Here is a 23,980-nt window from a genome sequence, read left to right as displayed (position 1 = left end):
CGGACACTTAACCGACTGAGCCACCCAGGGGCCCTGGCTCAGGCAGTTCTTGATCTCGGGGTTGTGAGTTCGAGCCCCATGTTGGGTACAGGGATTACTTAAAAAATAAAATCTTTGAGGGGTGCCTGGGTGGCTCAGTCAGTTAAGCGTCCGACTTCAGCTCAGGTCATGATCTCAGGGTTGTGAGTTCAAGCCCCATACTGGGCTCCGTGCTGAATGTGAAGCGTACTTAAAAAATAAACATAAAGTCTTTGAAAAAAAAAAAGATCATTTGTTAGACTTGAATAACTCAGAGAGCCATTCACATGTTTCACTGATGGGCTTTTATTAAAATTGCATATAGGTCTCATACTTACACATTTTTTTTTAAAGAACTTCCTTTATGCCTAGTATCAAAATACTACAATTATTTTGTTATATATTAAATATCTTCCTAAAGTCTCAATCATTTCTGTTCCATCCCTCCCCTAGAATCCTTCTTTATCGTGTGTTCGGCGTCTTGAACGTTTCATCTCAGAAGCGCGTAGAGGTTTGAAAACGAGAAGCCAATGACAAGAATTGACTCGATGTTGCAGACTCTTCTCTACTGGGCTGTCGAGCTGGCCCACACCCAAATCACTCTCGAGTGTAGGGACTCACGCCCTGGAATTGTTGAAACCAATCAGGTCTTGCCCTGAAATAGTAAGGCTGACCAACAGCACCCTCTGGTGGCTTGCACGGATAAAAGCACCGAACGGTTCAGGAAAGTATTTGGACATGCTATCTTGGAAATCCAGATGCGGACACCAAAACAAAAAAACCAAACAAAAGTAAACTTATTTTCCGGGGTCCCAAGACAACTGGCTTCCCGGAAGCCCATTCTCCACACACTCGAGCTTCTTACAAGCTGCTGAGTCATGAGAATGCCAGCTTCACACCAAGCTGGAACACGCCATCAAAAGCTGGACTCGGGTAACGTTTTCTTCCGACTCAAGGAAAGAGTGTGGTATTTCACCTTTTGCAAGGTGCCCAAAGGAGTGTGTTCCCCTGGGACAGTCCTCTGGGACGTGCCCAGGGCACTGGCCCTCGTGGACCTGACGGCTTTGCGAGGGAGGCGGAGAGAGCTGGGAGCCGACCATACATCCCTCTCCAAGTGGGTGATGGGGGCTCTGGCCAGGCTCTCCTGAATCCGGAGGGAAGGAGAGGAGCCCCGAGAGTGCTCATCCACAGCCGGGCTCAGCCTGCCGCTCACCAGGGACACGGGGGACGCCTGGGGGGCCACCTCTGGCCTCTCAGATTTGTTCTCCTTCTTGGAAAACACGGACCTCAGAAGGGTGAGGGTCCCCTGTGGGACGTCCCTGCCGTCCACATTAGCCCTCATTCTGATGCGGGTATTCTGGCGGCTCTCTGCACTGTTCCTAGATAATTCCGTGCGGCTCAGCGCCTCTGTGGGGGAGGGTGCTGTGCTGAGGCTTCCTGCCTGGCCACTTCCCTTGCAGTTCGCCGTCTTCTGGCCCTCCGGCCGGGCTCCTTTCTCATTCGGCCCTGAGGGCATCACCGTGAGGGGCAGGTCAAACCGTCTGGGGAGCCTGATATCCTGACTCGCATTTTCCTTGGCTTTCCTGGCTGTATTCAGGCCATCTGAGGTTCCGGGGGCTGCACAGGGACTGGGGTGGCCTGAGGGGCAGGGCGCTCGGGCCAGCACTGTCTCACTGGCTGGCCCGCCGTCTTCACCCTCAGCGGACTTCCCGTCCTCGCAGGCAGCGCCCGTCAACAGCGGCACGATGGACTGGCTGGTGGGTCGGGGCCTCCGCCTGGACTCCAAGTACTCCACCAGCTCGACAGATGTACCGGGCGGTTTCTCCCTGGGTCTGAAAGACCAGCGGAGGGGCAAGGTCTTGAAGGCTCCCTGCTTGGCTCTGGAAGGCGCAGGCTCCTTCATGCTGATGCTTCGGCCTCGTACGCCCCGTACCAGACGCCTGGACTCCAGCTCTCCTGTAAGAGACACCGACAGCATCAGTGCCCAAATCCCCCTCCCAGCTGCAAGGCGTGACCATGCCCGCCATCGAACAGACCATGGCTGAGCACCCCTGATGTATCGGGCACTGTGCTGGCCGTCGGGGACACAGCAGTGAGCAGGACACTGAGGTCCCAGCCCTCGGAAGCATCAATGTTTGCAAACGCTCAGCAAAAGTCCTTCCTTTTCCAGGTTAAATTAGGTGCCTGTACCTTTCAAATGCGAGATTCTCAGATACCCTATCCTGGGCCAAAAGGAAAAATTAAGAAATTGTGCGTTTAATTTTATCAGAGCTCCCACTTACATTTTCCTTCTGTGTTCTGCAACACCTGTGTATGGTTGGAAAGACACATTTCGTGTGTAAGGGTTAAATGAGAAACGGAGTCTAGAAAAACAGTGTAATCCAACCTGCAAAAATACATACTTGTGTGCATGACACATGCATGTGAAAACCTACACACAAGTTTGTAGAAATAAACACTAAGATGACAAGGTGTCGAGGGGGCCATGGGATGCTGTGTGACTGATTTTCTTCTTAATTCTTTCCTAAATCTTAACATTTCTAGAGGGAATACACACATAACCAAGGATGTGTGTTTTTTCTTAAGAAACATCAGTTACTAAAACATTTCTATTTACAATAGCATCAGGGGTGCCTGGGTGGCTCAGTCCGTTAAATGTCAGACTTTGGCTCAGGTCATGATCTCCAGATCCATGAGTTGGAGACCCGCATCAGGCCCCCGCACTGATAATGCAGAGCCTGCTTGGAATTCCCTCTCTCTCCTTCCCTCCCCCACTTATGCCGTCTCTATCTCTCCAAAATAAATAAACTTTAAAAAAAATTTTTTTAAAAAGAATAAAATACTTAGGCATTAACCAAGGAGGTAAAAGATTTATATAACAAAAACTATAACACATTAAGAAGAAATTAAAGATGACATAAATGGAAAGACATCCCATGTTCATGGATTGGAAGGCTTAAATATTGTTAAAATGGCAACGTTACCCAGAGTGATCGATCTCCAGCTTCAATGCAAATCCCTATCAAAATCCCAACGGGGCTTTTTGCAGAGATGGAAAAATCCATCCTGAAATTCATATGGAATCTCAAGAGACCTCCACAGGCAGTCAGAAAAAGACAAATACTGCATGATTCCACCACACAAGGTACCCAGAGTGGTCGTAACCAGAGAGACAGAAAGTACAGAGACGGTTGCCAGGGGCTTGGGGACGAGGAGGGTGCGGTGTTATTGTGAAATGGGCAGAGGCTTTCAGATTTACAAGATGAAAAGAGTTATAGCGATGGACGGTGGCGATGGCTACGATACGATGGGAATGTATGGAATACCACTGAAATGTGCACTTGAAAAAGCTTCAAGTGATAAACTTGGTTGTAAGTATTTTCACGCAATAATAAAAGTGAAAATAAAAAGAAAATAAAAAAGAAAATAAAAAAAGGAAATAAAAATAAAAAGTGAAAATAAAAGAAAAGCAACTTGCAGCATCTGCCTTCATTTATAAGATGCCTGTAATCACAGAGGGAAAAAACCTTCACCTGAAACATACAACCCACACGGTGGAGAGACAGTCTCGTGTGTTTAGAGAAAGACCTGAGGTCAACCCTGCAAGCCTTCTGCCCCCAGATGACAGCTTGTATCATGGAGTAGGAGAGCAAGCCCTATACGAGCGAGGACCGTACCACAAATACAGCCCCGGTAAGCAGCACAGCCACCTGGGACGAGCCATGTGCAAAGGGACTTGGGATTGTCAGGGGACAGGCAACAGCTCAGTGTACTCTGGTGGAGAAAGCACAGCGCTGGACACATCAGCCAGGCCCCCGGGGAAGAAATGACCAGGAGGCAGAGTCCCAATGCCCAGCAATGACTGGAGGGGTTGGACAGCATCTCCGAGATTCCTGGGGAATTTTACCTTCCACGGATTATTTCCGGTAGTTTTTAATCGCCTACATTTTTCCCCCCAACTCGGTATTGTTTTCTTTAAAGCATTTCCATAGCTAGCAATAGACACGGTTTCACCCCAAATAGTTTGTAATTTCACTGTCCATGACCCACCATTAAATCCCCATACCTCGGGGGAATAAAACGTGCTGGGGTCTGAGACACATATGCAGTTTTTTTGTTTTTCCCTCTTTGCAACCCTGGGAAGGGCAGAAAGCACTGCTTTTCTTGGGAGGATAAAGCTGTGACTTTCGGCTTTTCGAAATGAGGTAACACAGCCGGCGGCCTGGCAGGTGGCGAGGTGGCTTGGCAGTGCGTCCCCTCTTCCCGGATGAAAGGCCTGGGGCCCGGGCCCACGTCACCCCTGCAGCTCCCTTTCACGGGGGCCGCAGATGCCCATGCAAGCCCTTCCTTCCGCCTCTTCCTCGAGATGGCAGCACGGAGGCACCTTGGCCGCCAGTGTGAGAGCAGAAGGGACGAGTAAGTGCCCACACTGATGCAGTGTCACCATTCACAAACGTCTCCCTTCCAAGGGGAGGGGAAAGTGCTCCCCCTGCTCCTCCCCGGGGGGACCTCCTGGAGGCTGGGAGCCAGAGGCAGAGGTGGCGTTCAGAGATGCCTGAGGGAGGGTACTTCCCTGCCCTGCATGGAATCTGTGGCCTTGCTCATGCCCAGTTGGCTGGAGAACCAGGAAGGAAGGGTCTAGAGCCTTGGGCCACGTGGAGGACATGAATGGTCAAGTCCTTCCTGAAGGTTATGAGTCCCAGAGCCTGCAGGACAGGCTTCCCAGGTCCTGCGAGGCCTCCTCACACAGATGGCGCCCATGCGGCTGGCGGGCATGGCCCCCACCCAAGGCCCCACCCATGAGTGGCTGCAAAGACAGCAGATGCTACCCTGAGAAATGCCCCATCTGTTCCTATGTGGCTTTTTATCCTAGCTAATGAAACCAGGCATCGATCTGACCTCACGATGTGTGCTCCTGGTCCAGTGCTCTCAGCTCTCAGGCTGTACAAGGGTTTCCTCTGACAGCCACCCACTCATGCATTTGACAGACATGTAATGAGAGCCCACTGTGTGCCTAGCACGTGTTTTCACCGCTGGGGACAGAGCTGTGGAAAAAACACACAAAGTGCTTGTCCCTGTGGGGTTCGTCAGAAAGCAACAACATGTGATGTCATGGGATATAGTGCTAAGAGCTATGACGAAGAACGAGGCAGGGTAAGGGGGGTGCGATACAGCGTGGTGACTGCGGAGTGAGGAGAGTGAAAGGGAGAAGGAAGCCATGTGGAGATGGGGGAAAACAGACGCCAGGTAGAGGAAACAGCAAGTGCAAAGGCCCTGAGGCACAAGTGAGCTTGGTGGGTCAGGGAAGCAGCAGAGAGACCACCGTGGCTGTAACCCAGGGAGAAGAGGTTCCCCAAGAGGCTCTTCATCTGCTGACTCCTTCTCTGTATTTGGAGGCATCTCTTTCTCTGGTTGAAGTCTGACCCCCCACTTTCCTCTGGACCCTAGAGGGTAAGGACAAGCTCTTCATCTGGGCTGAGCTTTGTCCACCTCTGAGAGTAAGCCAGTAGGACGAGGCTGGTGAGGGGAAAGGCTGCCTCGGGGGCCAAGGCCACCGCCCCTTCTATCGCTCCAAGAATCACCTCCGCTCAGGAGGGCGTGGAGGGGAGCCCCAATGGGCAAACGCAGAAGAAGACGAAAGCACACATATCCTCTGATCCAATAGTCAGAGAATAAACAGAACCATCAGAAGAGGCCCCTAATGAACTGGCACCACCGGAAGAAACAGACAAAAGATAAGCTCTCAGGGAGATTCAAATACAGGGCAGGAGAGGACCGAAAAATGTCTTCCGGGTCTTACAATTCAGTAAATGCATTGGAGGCACGGAGGGTCATATTTGAGACTCAAATTAGTGGCCGAAAAGATAAAGGGAAAGGCAGTATCTCGCACCTGAGAGCCAAGTGACAGAGAGAAGTCACAGGGAAAAGCGAGAAGACACAGAGAACGGACCCAGGGGAGCCACCAGGCAAATGACAGAAATCTGAACAGTCAGAGAGACGATAAACCAAACAACACCACCCTGAAGAAAAGCCTGCATCACATCATCAACAATAGCCAAAGTATGGAAAGAGCCCAAACGTCCATCCACGGATGAGTGGGTAAAGAAAATGTGGTCTATATATACAATGGAGCATTACTTGGCGATCATAAAGAAGGAAATCTTGCCATTTGCCAACAACGTGGATGGAACTGGAGTGTATTATGCTGAGCCAAGTAAGGCATAGGAAGATAAATATAGTATGATTTCACTCATATATGGAATTAAAAAAATTTTTTTAACGTTTATTTTATAGAGAGAGTGTGAGCAGGGGAAGGGACAGAGAGAGGAGACACAGAATCCGAAGCAGGCTCCAGGCTCTGAGCTGTCAGCACAGAGCCCGACCCGGGGCTCGAACCCACGAACTGTGAGATCATGACCTGAGCCGAGGTCGGATGCTTAACCGACTGAGCCATCCAGGCGCCCCTCGTACGAGGAATTTAAGAAACAAAACAGATGAAATAGGGGATGGAAGGAAAAATAAGATAAAAATAGATACGGTAAAATAGATAAAATAAAAATAAAGATAAGTAAGATAAAAATAGATAAGATAAAAATAAGAGACTCTTAAATACAGAGAACAAAACTGAGGATTGCTGGAGGGGAGGCGGGTGGGGGGCTGGGTAGTAAAGAGGGCACTTGTTGGGATGAGCACAGGATGTCATATGTAAGTGATGAATCACTAAATTCTACTCCTGAAATCATTATTACACTATATGTTAACTAACTTGGATTTAAACAAAATTTTTAAATTAAAAATAAATAGGAAGGAGGAAGGGAGGAAGGGAGGAAGGGAGGAAGGGAGGAAGGGAGGAAGGGAGGAAGGAAAGAAAGAAAGAAAGAAAGAAAGAAAGAAAGAAAGAAAGAAAGAAAGAAAGAAAAGAAAAGAAAAGAAAAGAAAAGAAAAGAAAAGAAAAGAAAAGAAAAGAAAAGAAAAGAAAAGAAAAGAAAAGAAAAGAAAAGAAAAGAAAAGAAAAGAAAGAAAAGAAAGGAAGCCTGCATCTGTAGCCTGAAAGGTTCTGGAGGTTCTAGGAAGGGTTGATGAACAAAAACACAGACCCAGGCATATACTAGTGTTGTTTCTAAATTCCAAGGTCAACCACAAATTCTCAAAAGCTTCCAGACAGAAAGGACAAGTGACTCTCACATGAAAAAAGGAAAAAAAAAAAAAAAAAAAAAAAAAAAAAAAGCACTTCTCACCTGCAACCCTGGGGCTTGGCAGACCGTGGGAAAACATCTACAGACACCGGAGAGAGAAGGAAGGACTTCAGTCCAAGGGCCCTCCAACCTGCCAAGCTGCCATTCGCTCCCCGGTGAAAGAAGATATTTGTGGCCACGCATCCCCCATCCCCGAAAAGAACTCTGACCAGACACTAAAGAATCAGAACCCAGACCTCAAGACAGAGGGGGACAGAAAGAAGACAGACGGGGGGTGTTCAATGGAGGCTGCCATAGGGGGACCATCCACCTGCAACAGGGCAGGTGGTCCCAGGACGGGGAATATGCAGTGACGTGAGCATGTTTGGGATCTGGAAAGGCACGGCACTCAGAGCCTGAAACCCTCTCAGAGAAGCTGAGAGCTTGGGATCCAGGTGGGGGGAGGGGAGGTTCTAAAACAGACCAGGGGGCACCCCTGGGGCTCAGTCAGTCAAGCCTCCAAATTTGGCTCAGGTCATCTCACGGTTTGTGAGTTCGAGCCCCGGGTCGGGCTCAGCGCTGACTAGTGCAGAGCATGCTTGGGATTCTCTCTCTCTGCCCACCCCCCCACTGCCCAACTCACGCTTTCTCTATCTCTCTCTCTCTCTCTCAAAATAAATAAACTTTAAAAAAATAAATACGGGCTCCTGGGTGGCTCAGTTAGTTAAGCATCCAACTTCTGCTCAGGTCATGATCTCACGGTTTGTGGGCTCGAGCCCCGCGTTGGGCTCTGTGCTGACAGCTCAGAGCCTGGAGCCTGCTTCTGATTCTGTGTCTCCCTCTCTTTCTGCCCCTCCCCTGCTCGTGCTCTGTCTCTCTCAAAAATAAATAATAGGAAGGAAGGAAGGAAGGAAGGAAGGAAGGAAGGAAGGAAGGAAGGAAAATAAAACAGACCAGAGGGACACTAAAAGCATTTCAAAGCACTCGCTTTGCAGGGGTGGGGGTGGGAGGGATAACGTGGAGACATCTTGCTGGGGGGAAGGACAGCAGGCAGGCACCAAGGGAATAGTCTGGCTTCTCGTATCCATATAATAGGAAAATGCATTTACACATTGGGAAGGATAAGTAACAATTAATGCTAAGCTAGTCTGTCAGAGAAAGACAAATACCACAGGACTTCACTCATAGGTGGAATTTAAAATACAAAACAGACAGGGGTGCCTGGGTGGTTTAGTGGTTGACCTTCTGACTTCAGCTCCGATCATGATCTCACTGTTCATGAGTTCGAGCCCCGCGTCGGGCTGCGTGCTGACAGCTCAGAGCCTGGAGCCTGCTTCGGATTCTGTGTCTCCCTCTCTCTCTAACCCTCTCCCGCTCACACCCTGTGTCTCTCTCTCTCAAAAATAAATAAACATTAAAATAAATAAGTAAATAAAATACAAAACAGATGAACATAGGGGAAGGGAAGCAAAAATAATATAAAAACAGGGAGGGGGACAAAACATAAGAGACTCTTAAATACAGAGAACAAACAACAAACTGAGGGTTGCTGGGGTGGCTGTGGCTGGGGGGATGGGCTAGATGGGGGAGGGGCATTGAGCAGGACACTTGTCAGGATGAGCCCTGGGCGTTATATGTAGTAGGGGGATGAATCACTGGAATCTACTCCTGAAACCATTATTGCACTCACTATATGCTATCTAACTTGGATGTAAATTTAAAAAATTAATTAGTAATTAAAAATAAAAAACTCGGGGCGCCTGGGTGGTGCAGTCGGTTAAGCGTCCGACTTCAGCCAGGTCACGATCTCGCGGTCCGGGAGTTCGAGCCCCGCATCAGGCTCTGGGCTGATGGCTCAGAGCCTGGAGCCTGTTTCCGATTCTGTGTCTCCCTCTCTCTCTGCCCCTCCCCCGTTCATGCTGTGTCTCTCTCTGTCCCAAAAATAAATAAATGTTGAAAAAAAATTAAAAAATAAAATAAAATAAAATAAAAAAACCAAGATGGAAAAGAACAGAACTTCCAAACAAAGGGGGAAAAAAAGAGACAGCAGAGACCAATGAGATCGACTCAGTAAAAAACAAGGAAAAAGGAAAAAAAGAAATAATAATAAAAGAGTGTTTGAACGAAACAAAATCAAGTTTAGGGTTGTTACTGATGAGGGAGGCTGGGGTGGGCTGAGGACAAAATACAAGCTAGCAACCCCCTCCCCTCACCCTCCATCAGCCCTCCGGAGTGGCAGGTGGGATGTGTGAGATATTCCCCAGGCTCTGCTAGAGGCAAAAACCACCTTAGCTTGACCGTAGCCAGGCCTCCAGGATCCTGAGAGTCGTTAGCATATGAAAATCTCACCGGAAACTTCCCTTGGACCTGACCTCCCCCAACTCCCAAATGTATAACCCTTCTCTCCACAGGGTCTGGGACAGCTCTTCCTGCCCACGGGTCCTGTCTCCATGCTTTAATAAAATCACTTTTTTTGCACCAAAGATGTCTTCAAGAATTCTTTCCTGGCCATCGGCTCCGGATGCCCTATCACCCCAAAACCTCATCAGTTACATTAAAAACGGATGGGCTGGGGCGCCTGGGTGGCTCAGTAGGTTAAGCGTCCTACTTCGAACTAGGTCATGATCTCGCTGTTCCCGAGTTCCAGCCCCACATCGGGCTCTGTGCTGCCAGCTCAGAGCCTGGAGCCTGTTTCAGATTCTGTGTCTCCCTCTCTCTCTGCCCCTTCCCCACTCACACTCTGTCTCTTTCAAAAATAAATATTAAAAAAAAAAATTAAAAAAAAAAACAGATGGGCTGAATGCTCCCCTTGTGAAGACAAGCTCTTGATTTTGACATTCAATAATAATAATAATAATAATAATAATAAAACCACAACATATTGGGGCGCTTGGGTGGCTCAGTCGGTTGAGCGTCCAACTTCAGCTCAGGTCACGATCTCGCGGTCCGTGAGTTCGAGCCCCGCGTCGGGCTCTGGGCTGATGGCTCGGAGCCTGGAGCCTGCTTCTGATTCTGTGTCTCCCTCTCTCTCTGCCCCTCCCTCCGTTCATGCTCTGTCTCTCTCTCTCTCCCTCAAAAATAAATAAATGTTAAAAAAAAAAACAAAAAACCAAAACATAGTGTTTACCAGAAACCACTTAAAAGTAACTGTAAGAGAAAAATTCATAAAGCAAAAGAGAACAACAAAATGATACCAGGCCAGTGCCAACAAAAAGAAAGGAGGAAGGGGTGGAATGATTAATCTTGAACAAGGTAGAATTTAAGATTAAAAGCACTTGAGATAAAGAGCCACGTTACAAGGAGGACAGACAATTTATAAAGACCTAACAGTCGTCAGCTTCAGACATCTATTAACAAGGCAGCAAACCACATAAAGCAGAAATTACTGAAGTCCGTGGCATAAAAATACAGCCATACAGAGGGTGCCAAATATGCCTCCTTCCTAGCGAGGCGGTCCTCGATAAGGTCAACGTAGAGACAAAGTGAACTGAATCCAAAAACCGACTCACCTGATTTAAGAGCTGCGACCTCACATAGACACAGTCGACATGACTCCACGCGTGCAAAGAACACTGACAAAATAATAATCATGTACTTACTGTATCACAAAAAGGGAATGCTTTTGGAAAACCACATTCTTGGCTCACCATCCGCAAAATTAGAAAGAGAGAGTTACAGGGAGACCCCCAAATCATAAACGCTTGAAACTCCCAGATAACTTTTAAAGAGGAAATAAAAGCGGAAATGATGTAGTACCTGGAAAGCACTTCAAGTGAGAAGGAAAGCCTGGAAGGCCCAATAAAAGTCGTAGAGAAAATCAATCATCAAGAGCACCTCGATCGTAAAGCTAAAGTCCCGGGACCCCTTATCCACCTGAGGGGAGCCCTTATTCACCTGAGGGGCTTCTGCGTAAGACCCCAGCAATTTTTTCACATGGTCTTGCTTTCTTTGTTTCCTATTTAACAGAGAGACACAGAGAGAGAGAGAGAGAGAGAGAGACAGAGAGAGACACAGACAGAGCATGAACGGGGGAGGGGCAGAGAGAGAGAGGGAGACACAGAATCGGAAGCAGGCTCCAGGCTCCGAGCCATCAGCCCAGAGCCCGACGTGGGGCTTGAACTCACGGACCGCGAGATCGTGACCTGAGCTGAAGTTGGATGCTTAACCGACTGAGCCACCCAGGCGCCCCGGTTTTATTTTTATAAAACTTGCAGAAGTAAGGTGTTTTTACATCCTTCTCCTTGGAGAGCTTCTCCTGACGCCTGTCCCCGATTACAGAAGATGCAGTCCCCTTCAATATTCCTTGGATCCAGCCCTTTTGGTCCAAATGCCTTCCCCATTCCCACATCCCATAACTAGGGCTACTGGAAGGATGAAGTCCCCAAGCTGTCAGGGTTTCTCTCCAGAGGCCTGCTTGGCATTTGGGAGGGACAATTCTGTCCTGAAACAACACCGTCTCTGGTCCTGCCCACTGGGGACTACGTGCTACTTAGTCCCCTGTACTCGTGTTGACGGTGACAAAACTCTCCCCCAAACCCAGGGGGAGATTGGGTGGTACCCACCCCCCATGGAGACCTATATGCTGGAGCCGGATGTTGCCCAGGCTGACCGCTAACAAGAAAATGAGGCTGGGTTTTCAACCACCTCAACAGGCTCCAAAGCCCACCACCGTTTTAGTCAAACGTCAAGAGGGAACGCTCCCTTTGGAAGCAAGGCTCTTGCGGGGTCCGCACGGCATGATCTCCAGTTTGGAATTTATAGCTAGCAGCCACAGAGGCAGGATGCCCGCAGCCGGAGGGAGTGGGGTCTGTCTGCACCCCTCGCTTCTCCAAGGAGGCGAGCTTGCACCTGGGGACATCCCAGCCTCGGCTTTCTCCTCTTCAAAAGGGCTTTTCGTTTCACCCTCTTGGAGATGCTGATGACCAGACGGAGAAGTAAAATGCCGGCCAGGGGCTGGGATAAAGTTATTTGTCCATATTCCTTCCCCTCCTGCCCTAGTGCTGTCTCTTGGGGAGTGGTGGCAGGGAGGGGGGTGGTTCTCTGAAGCTGTGCCTGACTCCGGGCTGAGTATCATGTTGAAAGGCTGGGCCATCTTTTAAAGTTGCCTCCCAGTTGGGACGCCTGGGTGGCTCAGTCGGTTGGACGTCTGACTTCGGCTCAGGTCACGATCTCGCGGTTTGTGAGTTCAAGCCCACGTCGGGCTCTGTGCTGACGGCTCGGAGCCTGGACCCTGCTTCCGATTCTGTGTCTCCCTCTCCCTCTGCCCCTCCCCTGCTCATGCTCTGACTCTGTCTTTCGATAATAAATATTAAAAAAAAAATTTTTTTTAAAGTTGCCTCCCAGTGGAGGCGTGAAATACACTTCCCCCCCGGGAGAACTGAGACGTGGCCTAAGGTTCCAGGCCAAGGTTCCAGGCCACTGGAACAGAACTGGGATGGATTTATGAGCGCGTCAGAGGCTCATGCTGATGGGGTGGACAAGCTTGGGAAAGAATGCCTTTGGTGTGTGTGTGTGTTCACCAGACACTGCCTCCATGTGCATCACGAGAGGGGAAAAGGAAAGTCCAGAGACAGGGTGGGTCAGAACATAACACATTAAACACTTGGCTTCCACAAAAAAAAAAACAACAAACGCACTCTAAGGAAATCAGACACATGTCATAGGCATGTAGAGACGCTCCGATCAGTATTCTTTCTAACTGTGAAATACTGGGAGCCAAGATGCCAAACCCTAAGGAACAGTCAACCCAACTGGGACACATAAACCATCATGAAACAGAGTGTTGGATTCAAAGATGCTCTAAAACCACCTGTAGCCTCAAGATTGTATCATCACATGCATTCACTCACAAAAACGTAACAAGAGCCTGCTACATGTCAGGTGTCCTGTTGGCCACTTTGATACAACGGTGATACAACGTATAAAGACGTAAATAGCTGATGAATGAACACATAGGCTACGCCCAGGTACAATCTCACTCCCAGATACCCACGTGCAGACGAACGCACGACAAAAACACGTGAGCAAAGATGCGCACAGCAGGACCACTGGTGACAGCCCACACCAGAAACTACCCCAGTATCCAACCACAAGAGAATATGTAAATAAAATATGAACTCTTCTTATAACGTGGGGGCAGTCTTACAGGGATTTCTACAGCATCACCAAGGAACTTAAGAATCTGTAAATCGAGGGGCACCTGGGTGGCTCAGTCGGTTAAGCGGCCGACTTCAGCTCAGGTCATGATCTCGCGGTCTGTGAGTTCGAGCCCCACGTCAGGCTCTGTGCTGACAGCTCAGAGCCTGGAGCCTGTTTCGGATTCTGTGTCTCCCTCTCTCTCTGACCCTCCCCCGGTCATGCTCTGTCTCTGTCTCAAAAATAAATAAATGTTTAAAAAAAAATTAAAAAAAAAAAAAACAATCTGTAAATCGAGCCCCACGTCGGGCAATGCTCTGACAGCTCAGAGCCTGGAGCTTGCTTCGGGTTCTGTGTGTGTCTCTCCCTCCCTCTCTGCTCCTCCCCCACTCGCTCGCTCTCCGTATCTCAAAAAAAATGAATAAACGTTAAAAAAAAAAGAATCCGTAAATTTGTAACTCAAGGTGCTTCCCCTGATGATCAAGCCAAACTTTTCCAGATCGGCCTCTGAGATTGATTTCAGCCCATCCACGAGCCCACAGGAAAAAAGGAAGTGGTTCTTCCCACCCCACCCACCGTGCTTTCTTTCCCAAATCCCTGCTTTTGGTGTTTACTGACCATCATCAACAGTCAACAGACGACAATGTCTCTGTCTGTCTATCTGCCTCTGTCTCTCATGGGAACTTAGACGTCTGTCCAGAGAACTTTAGGTGGCTGAGTTATTTCCAAGGCTGCTTTTTTTTTTTTTTTTTTTTTTTACCAATGGAATAAAGCCACACACAACATACATTAATTTAAACAGACATGGTGCTGAGCAAAGGAAACCGAACAGGAAAATATATGTACTGTATGACTCCGTTTACATCAAGCTCCGACACAGGCAAGACTGATCTATGGCATCAGAAGTCAGAATAATAGTCCCCCCCTCTGGAAAGGAGGGAAACAGTAACGACTGAGAGAGATACAAGGGGGTAGGGAGGGCCTGCAACGTTCTATTTCGTAATCTGAGTGACGGTTATGTGGATGTGTACATTTTAGGATAATTCATTAGATGTGCATTTGTGATTAACACACTTCTCTGTGTGTGTGTGTGTGTATATATATATATATCATACATTAAAAAGATCTTATTTTTTTTTTTTTTGAGAGAGAGAGAGAGAGAGAGAGAGAGAGAGAGGGAGGGAGGGAGGGAGGATGAGCAGGGGAGGGGTAGAGAGAGAGAGAATCCCAAGCAGGCTCCACACTGTCATTGCAGAGCCTGATGTGGGGCTCGATCTCACAAACCCTGAAATTATGACCTGAACTGAAATCAAGAGCTGGATGCTTAACCGACTGAGCCACCCGGGAGCCACCGAAAAATCTTATTTTAAAAGCTAATTCAGGAGCTAAGAGGACACACAGAAACTGTAAGTAATTAGTACGTGCTGGTGCTTTCTGAGCAAAGGGGTGCACAGGCATGCACACGCGTGCTCCGAGATTTTCCGGACGGACTGTTTCTGTGGTTATCCCCTGCCTTTCTTGCACCACCATTATTTTCTCCCTCTAGGGAGAGGATCACCTGAATCCTAACTGGATCGTCTGGATGCCAACGTGCTCTATGTCCCAGAAGAAAATATAAACACGAGCTGCCGTCATCTGGGCCTCTCTCTGGCTCAGATGACCACAGTCAGCACTCCAACCTGGCCTCCCACCCTTGTCCCGCCCCCTTGTGACGGAGTCCCAGAGCAGACTTGGTGAAAATACAAATCCCAGCTCAGAATTCCCCAAGAGCTACTCACTGCCCTGGGGGCCAAAAGCCAACTTTGTACCACGAGCCAAAGGCGCGCTGAGCCCCGGCCCGTCGATCTCTAGCTGTCTTCTCTGGCCACTGCTCCTGTCCCTCTGCCTCTCACACGCATCCCACACTCACCCCCACCTCGGAGCTCCCCTGCCCGGAGCACATGCCCAACCTTCTCCACCACTCCCTCTCTCTGTCTCTCAGGTGTCTGCTCCAAAGCTGTCACTGCAGAAGGACCTTCCCCACCTGCCCCGTTCTAACGGGGCCCCTGCGTCCTTTCTCTCCCACCCCAGCCCGGATTCCTCTGATGATCTACCTCCCCTTGTCCCTGCTTTATACCAGGTCATTACACGCATCTACTGGTTTACGTGTTATCTTCCCCATTAGACGGCACGCTCCAGGGAGCAGAGAAAGAACGCACCTGCGGCTGGAGGGCAGCGGGCAGGGGAGGAAGCGGAGGGAGAGGGCAGGTCACAGAAGACCCCATAGGAGACATGGATGTCTCTCCTAACGACAGGCACTTTTTTTCAAAATTTTTAATGCTTATTTTTTGAGAGAGAGACACAGAGCATGAGTGGGAGAGGGGCAGAGAGAGAGGGAGACACAGAATCCGAAGCGGGCTCCAGGTTCTGGGCTGTCGGCACAGAGCCCAACACGGGGCTCGAACTCACGAGCCGTGAGATCATGACCTGAGCCGAAGTCGGACGCTCAACCTACTGGGCCACCCAGGTGCCCATTTATTTATTTATTTTTTAATTTTAAATGTTTATTTGAAAGAGAGAGAGAGAGGGAGAGAGAGAGAGAGAGAGAGAGGGAGAGAGAGAGAGAGAGAGAGAGAACGAGTGGGGGAGGGGCAGAGAGAGAGGGAGACACAGAATCTGAAGCAGGCTCCAGGCTCCAAGCTGTCAGCACAGAGCCCAACACGGGGCTCGAACTCACGAGCCGTGAGATGATGACCTGAGCCAAAGTCGGACGCTCAACCGACTGAGCCCCCCAGGCGCCCCTGACGGACACCTTCACACTCAAAGCCGAGAAGCAGAGGCCGTTAAGGCAAGTGAAAATAGAATCGGCCAATCTTACCGACACGATAGGACATACCCTTTTCCTGATCGGAGAGGCCGTTGGTGAAGATGGGAGGGTCAGGCGCCGGGGGCCGGGAGGGGCCGGGGCTGGAGCTCCAGGACAGCAGGCTCCCCCTCGCACTGCTGTTACTGCTCCCGAGTCGAAGGAGCCAGTGATCGGAGAAGGAGGAGCTGGTGGAACCTGCGGGACACAGAGAGGAAAGGCTGGACCCAGCCCCACCCCGTCGGGGGTCCCCAAAGGAGCTTCTGGAAGCCAGAGGGGAGGCTGGACCCTGCCCCACCCCGTCGGGGGTCCCCAAAGGAGCTTCTGGAAGCCAGAGGGAAGGCTGGACCCAGCCCCACCCCGTCGGGGGTCCCCAAAGGAGCTTCTGGAAGCCAGAGGGAAGGCTGGACCCTGCCCCACCCCGTCGGGGGTCCCCAAAGGAGCTTCTGGAAGCCAGAGGGGAGGCTGGACCCAGGCCCACCCCGTCGGGGGTCCCCAAAGGAGCTTCTGGAAGCCAGAGGGAAGGCTGGACCCAGCCCCACCCCGTCGGGGGTCCCCAAAGGAGCTTCTGGAAGCCAGAGGGAAGGCTGGACCCTGCCCCACCCCGTCGGGGGTCCCCAAAGGAGCTTCTGGAAGCCAGAGGGAAGGCTGGACCCTGCCCCACCCCGCCGGGGGTCCCCAAAGGAGCTTCTGGAAGCCAGAGGGAAGGCTGGACCCTGCCCCACCCTGCCGGGGGTCCCCAAAGGAGCTTCAGGAAGCCAGGCTCCCACCCCCCCCCTCCAGCCCCGGGATGGTACAACCCAAGCAGAATCACACAAGTCAAAGTCATGACCAGAGGAGAAACCCGCTACGGATTAGCCACGTGACCAAGCTGAAAATTTAGGGAAAGGCATTTGGGCACAGAAAGGTCAGCGTGTTGATGAGTTCTGAAATGCTTCTCCTGGGGTGCCTGGGGGGCTCAGTCCGTGGGGCGGCCAACTCTTGGTTTCAGCTCAGGTCGTGATCTCACAGAGCATCCAGCTCTGTATTGACAGTGCAGAGCCTGCTAGGGATTCTCTCTCTCTCTCTCTCTCTCTCTCTCTCTCTCTCTCTCTCTCTCTCTCTCTCTCTCCCCACTTCATTCCCCAAAAAATAAAATAAAAAAATAAAATAAAAATAAAAACTTAAAAAAAAAAAGTTTTTCCTGACATTACTTGCCATCATCTCTAGTTTTCTAAACAGGCTAGGTTTTCCACTCGTTCTATCTTCTTTAAGAGAAAGGCAGGCAGGGCGCCTAGGGGGCTCAGTCAGCTAAGCGGCCGACTTCGGTCAAGATCAGGTCATGATCTCACGGTCCGTGAGTTCGAGCCCCGCGTCGGGCTCTGTGCGGACAGCTCAGAGCCTGGATCCTGTTTCGGATTCTGTGTCTCCCTCTCTCTGACCCTCCCCCGTTCATGCTCTGTCTCTCTCTGTCTCAAAAATAAATAAATGTTAAAAAAATTAAAAAAAAAAAAAAAGAGAAAGGCAGGCTTCGCATTAGGGTTGATTTAGACCTCCTGGGGCATTTTGGTTTAATTTGCCTGCCATCCAATAATTATTAGGAAGAACATAGAGGCAATTAAAATGAACAAACAAAAAAAGAAAGCTCTCCCATCCCAAAGATAAAGATAGGATTGCAGAGTGAAACAAATCACATTAAAAAGGTCAACTTCGATCCTTGTTAAAAATTTCCTGCAGACTTCCAAGTCTGAGGTTGTTTACTAGATGTGTCTCTGGAGGGAGCTACCTTTCCCGCTGAGACCCGGAGTCCCTAATAACTGCCCCGCCCTTTCTAATAGGACGGACACAGGAATATGTCACACAAGCTTAATTATAAAGGCTGGCTCGACACGAGGAAGCCTGGAAACCTGAAATCCCAAAACCACCAAGAGTCACCCGCTGCGAAATTATTATTCGTATTCTTTTCCCCTTCTTGGGTTTTACCGTGTGCATTGCACATCCCTACCAATGGGAACCCACGTCTCCAAGCAGCAGTCAGAACCCCCCTTCCAGACCCGTGCCTACCTCTCCTGGTCCTTGATGTGTGACAGGGAATCTCCCCAGTGCCCCTCTCCTTGCGGGGGGACAGCACGTACCTCTCATGGAACCGCTGGCTGACCAGGGGGGGATGCTGTTCCGTTTCTGATAAAACAGGATGTAAGCCCCTCGCGTACTGACCTCATCTTCCGGGAGCGGTTCCACTGTGCTGTCATCAAAACTGTACCACTGGCCGTCCAGAGAGTTCCGGCAGTAGGCTGCAAAAGTCCAAAACCCCCGTGCCAGTTATTGGAGCCCCTTCAAAACAGAAAGGCGTTTCTCACCAGCACAGCTGAAAACGGACGTGTTTGTAACAGAGTGGGAAAGATCGGTCCGTTTCGGGCCAGAAGTGAGTTCTGTGGAATCAGAAAGATCAATCAGTTACACACCCAGCTGCTCGCCGATAAAAAGCGTGCTGTTACTTTGAGTTTGAATCCTTACATTAGAACCCCTGCTCAGGCAAAAGCTCCGGTAACAGGGAGCCCTGAATTATTTAGCCAGACGATAATGTCCCCATTCGCCCTGCTTGAGAAGTTTCGAGATGCACATCTCTGATTCAGTATGCCACTGAAAACAATGCTTTTGGGATTATGGTATGCTTCTTTCCTGCCTAAGAACTAAAGCAAAACATTTAGGAAAATGTCCATAAGTAAGATTCTTACCACCTTTGAAACAATTGTGACAAAACATTCTTTTCCTTTCCCTCCACATCTCAGTGAAAGGTACCATCACCCAAGAATATAGGGTCCGCCCACTTTTCTGTAATGAGCCACATAGCAAATAGCTTAGGCTTTACAGATCACATATGGCCAGTCTCTGCGTGCATATATATATATATATATATATACATATATATATATATATATACACACACACATATATAATATATACATACACACACGTATATATACACACGTATATATATATATATACACACGTATATATACACACATATATTTTTTACCACTTTTTGAAATGTAAAAATCATATTTTATATATATTTTTATACATACATATATAACATATATATATATGTTATATATATATAGCTTAGGCTTTACAGATCACATATGGCCAGTCTCTGCATGCATATATATATATACACACATACATAATATATATACACACACACACGTATATATATATATATGTATATATATATATACACACACGTATATATACATACACGTATATATACACACATATATATATTTTACCACTTTTTGAAATGTAAAAATCATATTTTATATATATTTTTATACATACATATATAACATATATATATATGTTATATATATATAGCTTAGGCTTTACAGATCACATATGGCCAGTCTCTGCATGCATATATATATATATACACACATACATAATATATATACACACACACACGTATATATATATATATACACACACACACGTATATATACATACACGTATATATACACACATATATATATTTTACCACTTTTTGAAATGTAAAAATCATATTTTATATATATATTTATATATACATATATAATATATACATGTACATATATATATTATATATGTGTATATATATAAATAAATAAATATATATATATATATATATATATATATATATATATATATATATATAGCTTAGGCTTTACAGATCACAAATGGCCAGCCTCTGTGTGCATATATATATATATATATACACACACATATATAATATATATACACACACACGTATATATATACACATATATTTTACCACTTTTTGAAATGTAAAAATCATATTTTTAACTCGCAGGCTATGCGAAATCAGCTACTGGACTGGATTTGGCCGGCAGGCCATCATTAGCTGAGCCCTGCACCAACCCAAACCAGGCACCTAGGGGCTCATCTTTGCCCTCCCCTTCCCTTCCACCCCACACCCAGTCCAAAAGCCAATCTTGCTGATTCGACTTCCAAAATGCATCTCGAATACCCCAACTGTCACCTCCTGAGTCCCCCGAGTCCCGGCCAACACCATCTCTGATTTGAGCCCCAGAAATTCCTAACCGGAACTCCCAACTTCTACTCTACCTGTTTTCCACAGAGCAGAGCTACACCCTCAATTTGCGAACTAGATTATGTCTTTATTATTCTTTTGCCTAAAACCTTGTAATGGCTTCCCGTTACACTTTGGAAAAAATGCAAACTCTCGTCCACGGCCTACACGTAGTGCCCACCTCTCCAGCCTCATTTGTGTTACTTACCCCTGGGTTGCTACACTTCAGCCATGATGGGCTTTCATCAGTTCTTAAACACACCAAACTCTGCCTCAGGGCCTTTGCCCATGCTAGTAGCCCATAATGGTCTTCCTCCCATTAGCCCATTACTCACACAGCTCATTCCTTTAGCTCTTGGAGAGCAGGCGCTATCCTCAGAGGGGTCTTACCTCTATCACAGAAACAATCAATCAAGCCCTTTCATAATGCCAGGCATTGAATGCCTGTTTACTGGCTGTGTCTGAAGTTTGACTTAAGAAAGAATGAGTGATGGTCCCAGATTTTCCACCCAGCCCGGTGCTTTCCGAATCGAAGGTACCTTGGAACCTTAGAAACAGTGCACTTCCCAAGAACGAAAATGAAACATCGTAAAGCATCTTCTCCCATGACACACTCTGTTGTTCTCGAATAGCACAGGCCATGGTGCCTGATCGTGAACTAGTCACCCAGCCGTCTGTCTCCGTCTTTGCTGCTGTCCACCCCTCTCAAGCTCCTCTGAGGGAGGGCAGTTAAACGTACGCCCCAGAAATAAAAAACACCAGACCTGATAAATAAGACACCGTGTGTTGAACCACAGATGAGGATAAACGCGCCTCTCTCGGGTTCCAACGGTGACCCTCCTATATTTGCTGGGGCCAAACGCTCAGGCTGCAGCTAAGCTGATGTTCCAACCACCATCCCAACTCAACGTTACGGCTTGGACCCGGTCCCCTGCTCTCTGGCAGGTGCCCGATGTGCGGCGGCCGAGGGGTCTGCGTATGCCCAGTGCCGGAGTAAACTCGGCCTCACGGGGGCACCTCTTCCCGGGGCATCCTGGAGCTCGGGCCGCAGTCACAGACACGTGACCACGGCCGCCACGAACCGGGAGGCGAGGCTCACCTGTGTAATGCCCACCTTGCAGACCGCCGTGGTGGTTGCAGACGGCATACAAGTCGTACAGGAAGTCCCACGGGCAGCTGGCGGGCAGGCAGGCCGGCTGCTCCCAGGAAGGCCAGGGGCCTGTCGCGGGCTTGGGGCCCGCGTTTCTCTGGGCCACGTGGGGGGCCATGTTGAGGCCGGAGAGCGGAAACTTCACCAGCGTGGACAGCTTGTTTCTCCTCTCGCCCACCTGACAGAACCTTTTCAGGTGGATGATGAGGATGTCAGGCAGGGTCCAGAGACTCAGCTTCACCGTGCCCTGCTGGAGGGCCTTGCAGTGTGGGCACTTCCACGCATCGTCCTGAGCCAGCTGGAAAGGAAACCACCGGGACCGTGAGGCACCCCGCTCCGCCGCACCGCGGCCACCCGCCCCCTTCGCAGCCCCGGGCGGGCACCCTCCCTCCGGGAGACACCTGCTCCTCCTTGGTGTAGAACTGAAAGCACTCGTCCAGGGTGCAGCTGGGTTGCTGGTGCGCCTCCTGCTGCCGCCACACGCTCTCCGCGTCCTGGACCCGCTCCTCCTGGGGGCTCCCGAACAGGCTGCCGGGAGAGGAAGCCGACGGCATTGGGGCTTCTCACCTGTCGCTACTCACGGCACCCACCAGGGGAGGCCAAGCCGCCCCAGCTGGCGCTCACTCTCTTTGACGAGAATTCCCGGGGTCTCCCCTACCAGCTCCAGCTGGTAGCCAGCTCCACAACCGATCTCACGGTTTGTGAGTTCGAGACCCGCGTCGGGCTCTGTGCTGACAGCTCGGAGCCTGGAGCCTGATTCGGATTCTGTGTCTCCCTCTCTCTCTGCCCCTCCTCCACTCACGCTCTGTCTCTCTCTCTCTGTCTCTCTCTCAAAAGTAAATAAACATTAAAAAAATTAAAAACTAAAACAAAAAATAAAAAAATTTCTAAAAAACAAACAAACAAAAAACACATGCCCTAGAAGCTGCTGGTTGCCCCACAATTTTTGTTTTCCTCTCTTTCCTCAATAAAAAAGTGATGCATGAACCTTCTGGTAAGTGCCCTTTAAGAAAAGGAAGCATCTCTTGGTCCTCTCCCTTCTCCTTCCTGCTAACTGGCATGCAGACTTATAGGATATACCTGGAATAGTCCTCTTGGACCACAAGGTTCACTTGACCAACACAGGACATGCTCAAAAAAAACAGAAACTTAGGGGGCACCTGGGTGGCTCAGTCAGTTAAGCACCCAGCTATGGCTCAGGTCACGATCTCACAGTTCGTGAGTTGGAGCCCCGCATCGGGCTCTGTGCTGACAACTCAGAGCCTGGAGCCTGCTTCGGATTCTGTGTCCCCCTGTCCCTCTGCCCCTCCCCTGCTTGTGCGAGCTCTCTCTCTCTCTCTCTCTCTCTCTCTCTCTATCTCTCTCTCTCTCTCTCTCTCAAAAATAAACAAACATTAATGGGGCGCCTGGGTGGCTTGGTCGGTTAAGCGTCGGACTTCGGCTCAGGTCATGATCTCACAGTCCATGAGTTCAAGCCCCGCGTCGGGCTCTGTGCTGACAGCTCGGAGCCTGGAGCCTGTTTCAGATTCTGTGTCTCCCTCTCTCTCTGCCCCTCCCCTGTTCATGCTCTCTCTCTGTCTCAAAAATAAATAAACGTTAAAAAAAATAAATTAAATAAATAAATAAATAAATAAATAAACATTAAAAAAAATTTTTTTTTAATGCACACAATTGTCTGGCGTTTCTCAGAGGCCTGGATCACGTGGCATTAAGGAGGTGTGTGCACTGCCTTCAGTCACATTGGGGGGAACTGGGCACAGGCAGACTTATGTGTACAGCCAGGCCTTTCTCTCCTCCCCGCTGGAGCCCAGTGCTGTTGAACTCACCGCCCCTTGGCATCACTGTCCCACTCCACGGCCAGTTTGACGTGCGGGGGGCCTCCTGGCCTCCTGGGGTGCAGAGCCCTGAGGAGAGAACGGGGTGCCCATCAGAAAGCACGGGGCCTCCTTCCCACACCTCTGCCTCCAACCCCAGGACCCGCTGTCCCAAACAGAAGCAGCAAAACTGAGGGTAACCGAGGCTGGGCATCTGGGGAGTCGGGTCTGCTGAAGGCTTCGTCCGGAACCCACCACCCCTGACCGTTCTCCACTGGCTCCCTTGTGAGCAAGGACACAGATCCACTCTCCCACTGAAGCCTCGGCCATCTTCTCGGTGTCTAGAGGGCAGTGCCACCTGGGTGTCCTATGTGACGCCTCAATTCCGACGACGCCTCCTACGGGCCTCTAACTTTGCTTCTACCGCAATGCGGAACAGGCACCTCTCAACCGCATCCACGGCCTCAAAGGCCTTCCCCTTCCAGACCCTCAAAGACGCAGAAACGCTCAGGGTAAACCACCCCGTAAGCTCTTCCCAGCTGCTTGGGCTCAGCCCGTTTCAGACGAGTCAAGGAGCGAGCGGAGAGGGCGAAGCTTTGTCCCGAAATCCACAAGACACAGACGAGTGACGACAACGTCTGTCTGTACCTGAGCGTTTAGAATGTATCACGAGAGGGGCGCCTGGGGGGCTCAGTCGGTTAAGCGTCCGACTTCGGCTCAGCTCATGATCTCACGGTTCGTGAGTTCGAGCCCCGCATTGGGCTCTGTGCTGACAGC

The 23,980-nt window shown here is 49.4% G+C and overlaps 1 protein-coding gene across 4 annotated transcripts in view; it reads right to left on the bottom strand.

The window, feature by feature from the left end:
- Positions 1-304: 304 nt before the first annotated feature.
- USP43 (ubiquitin specific peptidase 43) overlaps positions 305-23,980 on the bottom strand; it is a 64,580-nt gene continuing 40,904 nt past the window's right edge. For 2 of the 4 annotated variants that reach the window (XM_045044697.1, XM_045044698.1), the window contains exons 10-15: positions 23,216-23,293; positions 21,791-21,917; positions 21,354-21,687; positions 18,285-18,443; positions 16,204-16,368; positions 305-1,974 (exon numbers count right to left, since the gene is read on the bottom strand). In XM_045044697.1, coding sequence (XP_044900632.1) covers positions 935-1,974; positions 16,204-16,368; positions 18,285-18,443; positions 21,354-21,687; positions 21,791-21,917; positions 23,216-23,293 — 1,903 coding nt within the window. In that variant the 3' untranslated portion in view covers positions 305-934. Of the gene's footprint in view, positions 1,975-16,203; positions 16,369-18,284; positions 18,444-21,338; positions 21,688-21,790; positions 21,918-23,215; positions 23,294-23,980 lie in introns of all 4 variants that reach the window. The other 2 variants (XM_045044695.1, XM_045044696.1) reach the window with 1 other exon arrangement.

This window comes from Felis catus, chromosome E1, assembly GCF_018350175.1.
Source record: "Felis catus isolate Fca126 chromosome E1, F.catus_Fca126_mat1.0, whole genome shotgun sequence".
Lineage (NCBI taxonomy): Eukaryota > Metazoa > Chordata > Mammalia > Carnivora > Felidae > Felis > Felis catus.
The sequence above is the reverse complement of the archived record's forward strand: the minus strand, read 5'-3'. Positions and strand labels throughout refer to the sequence as shown.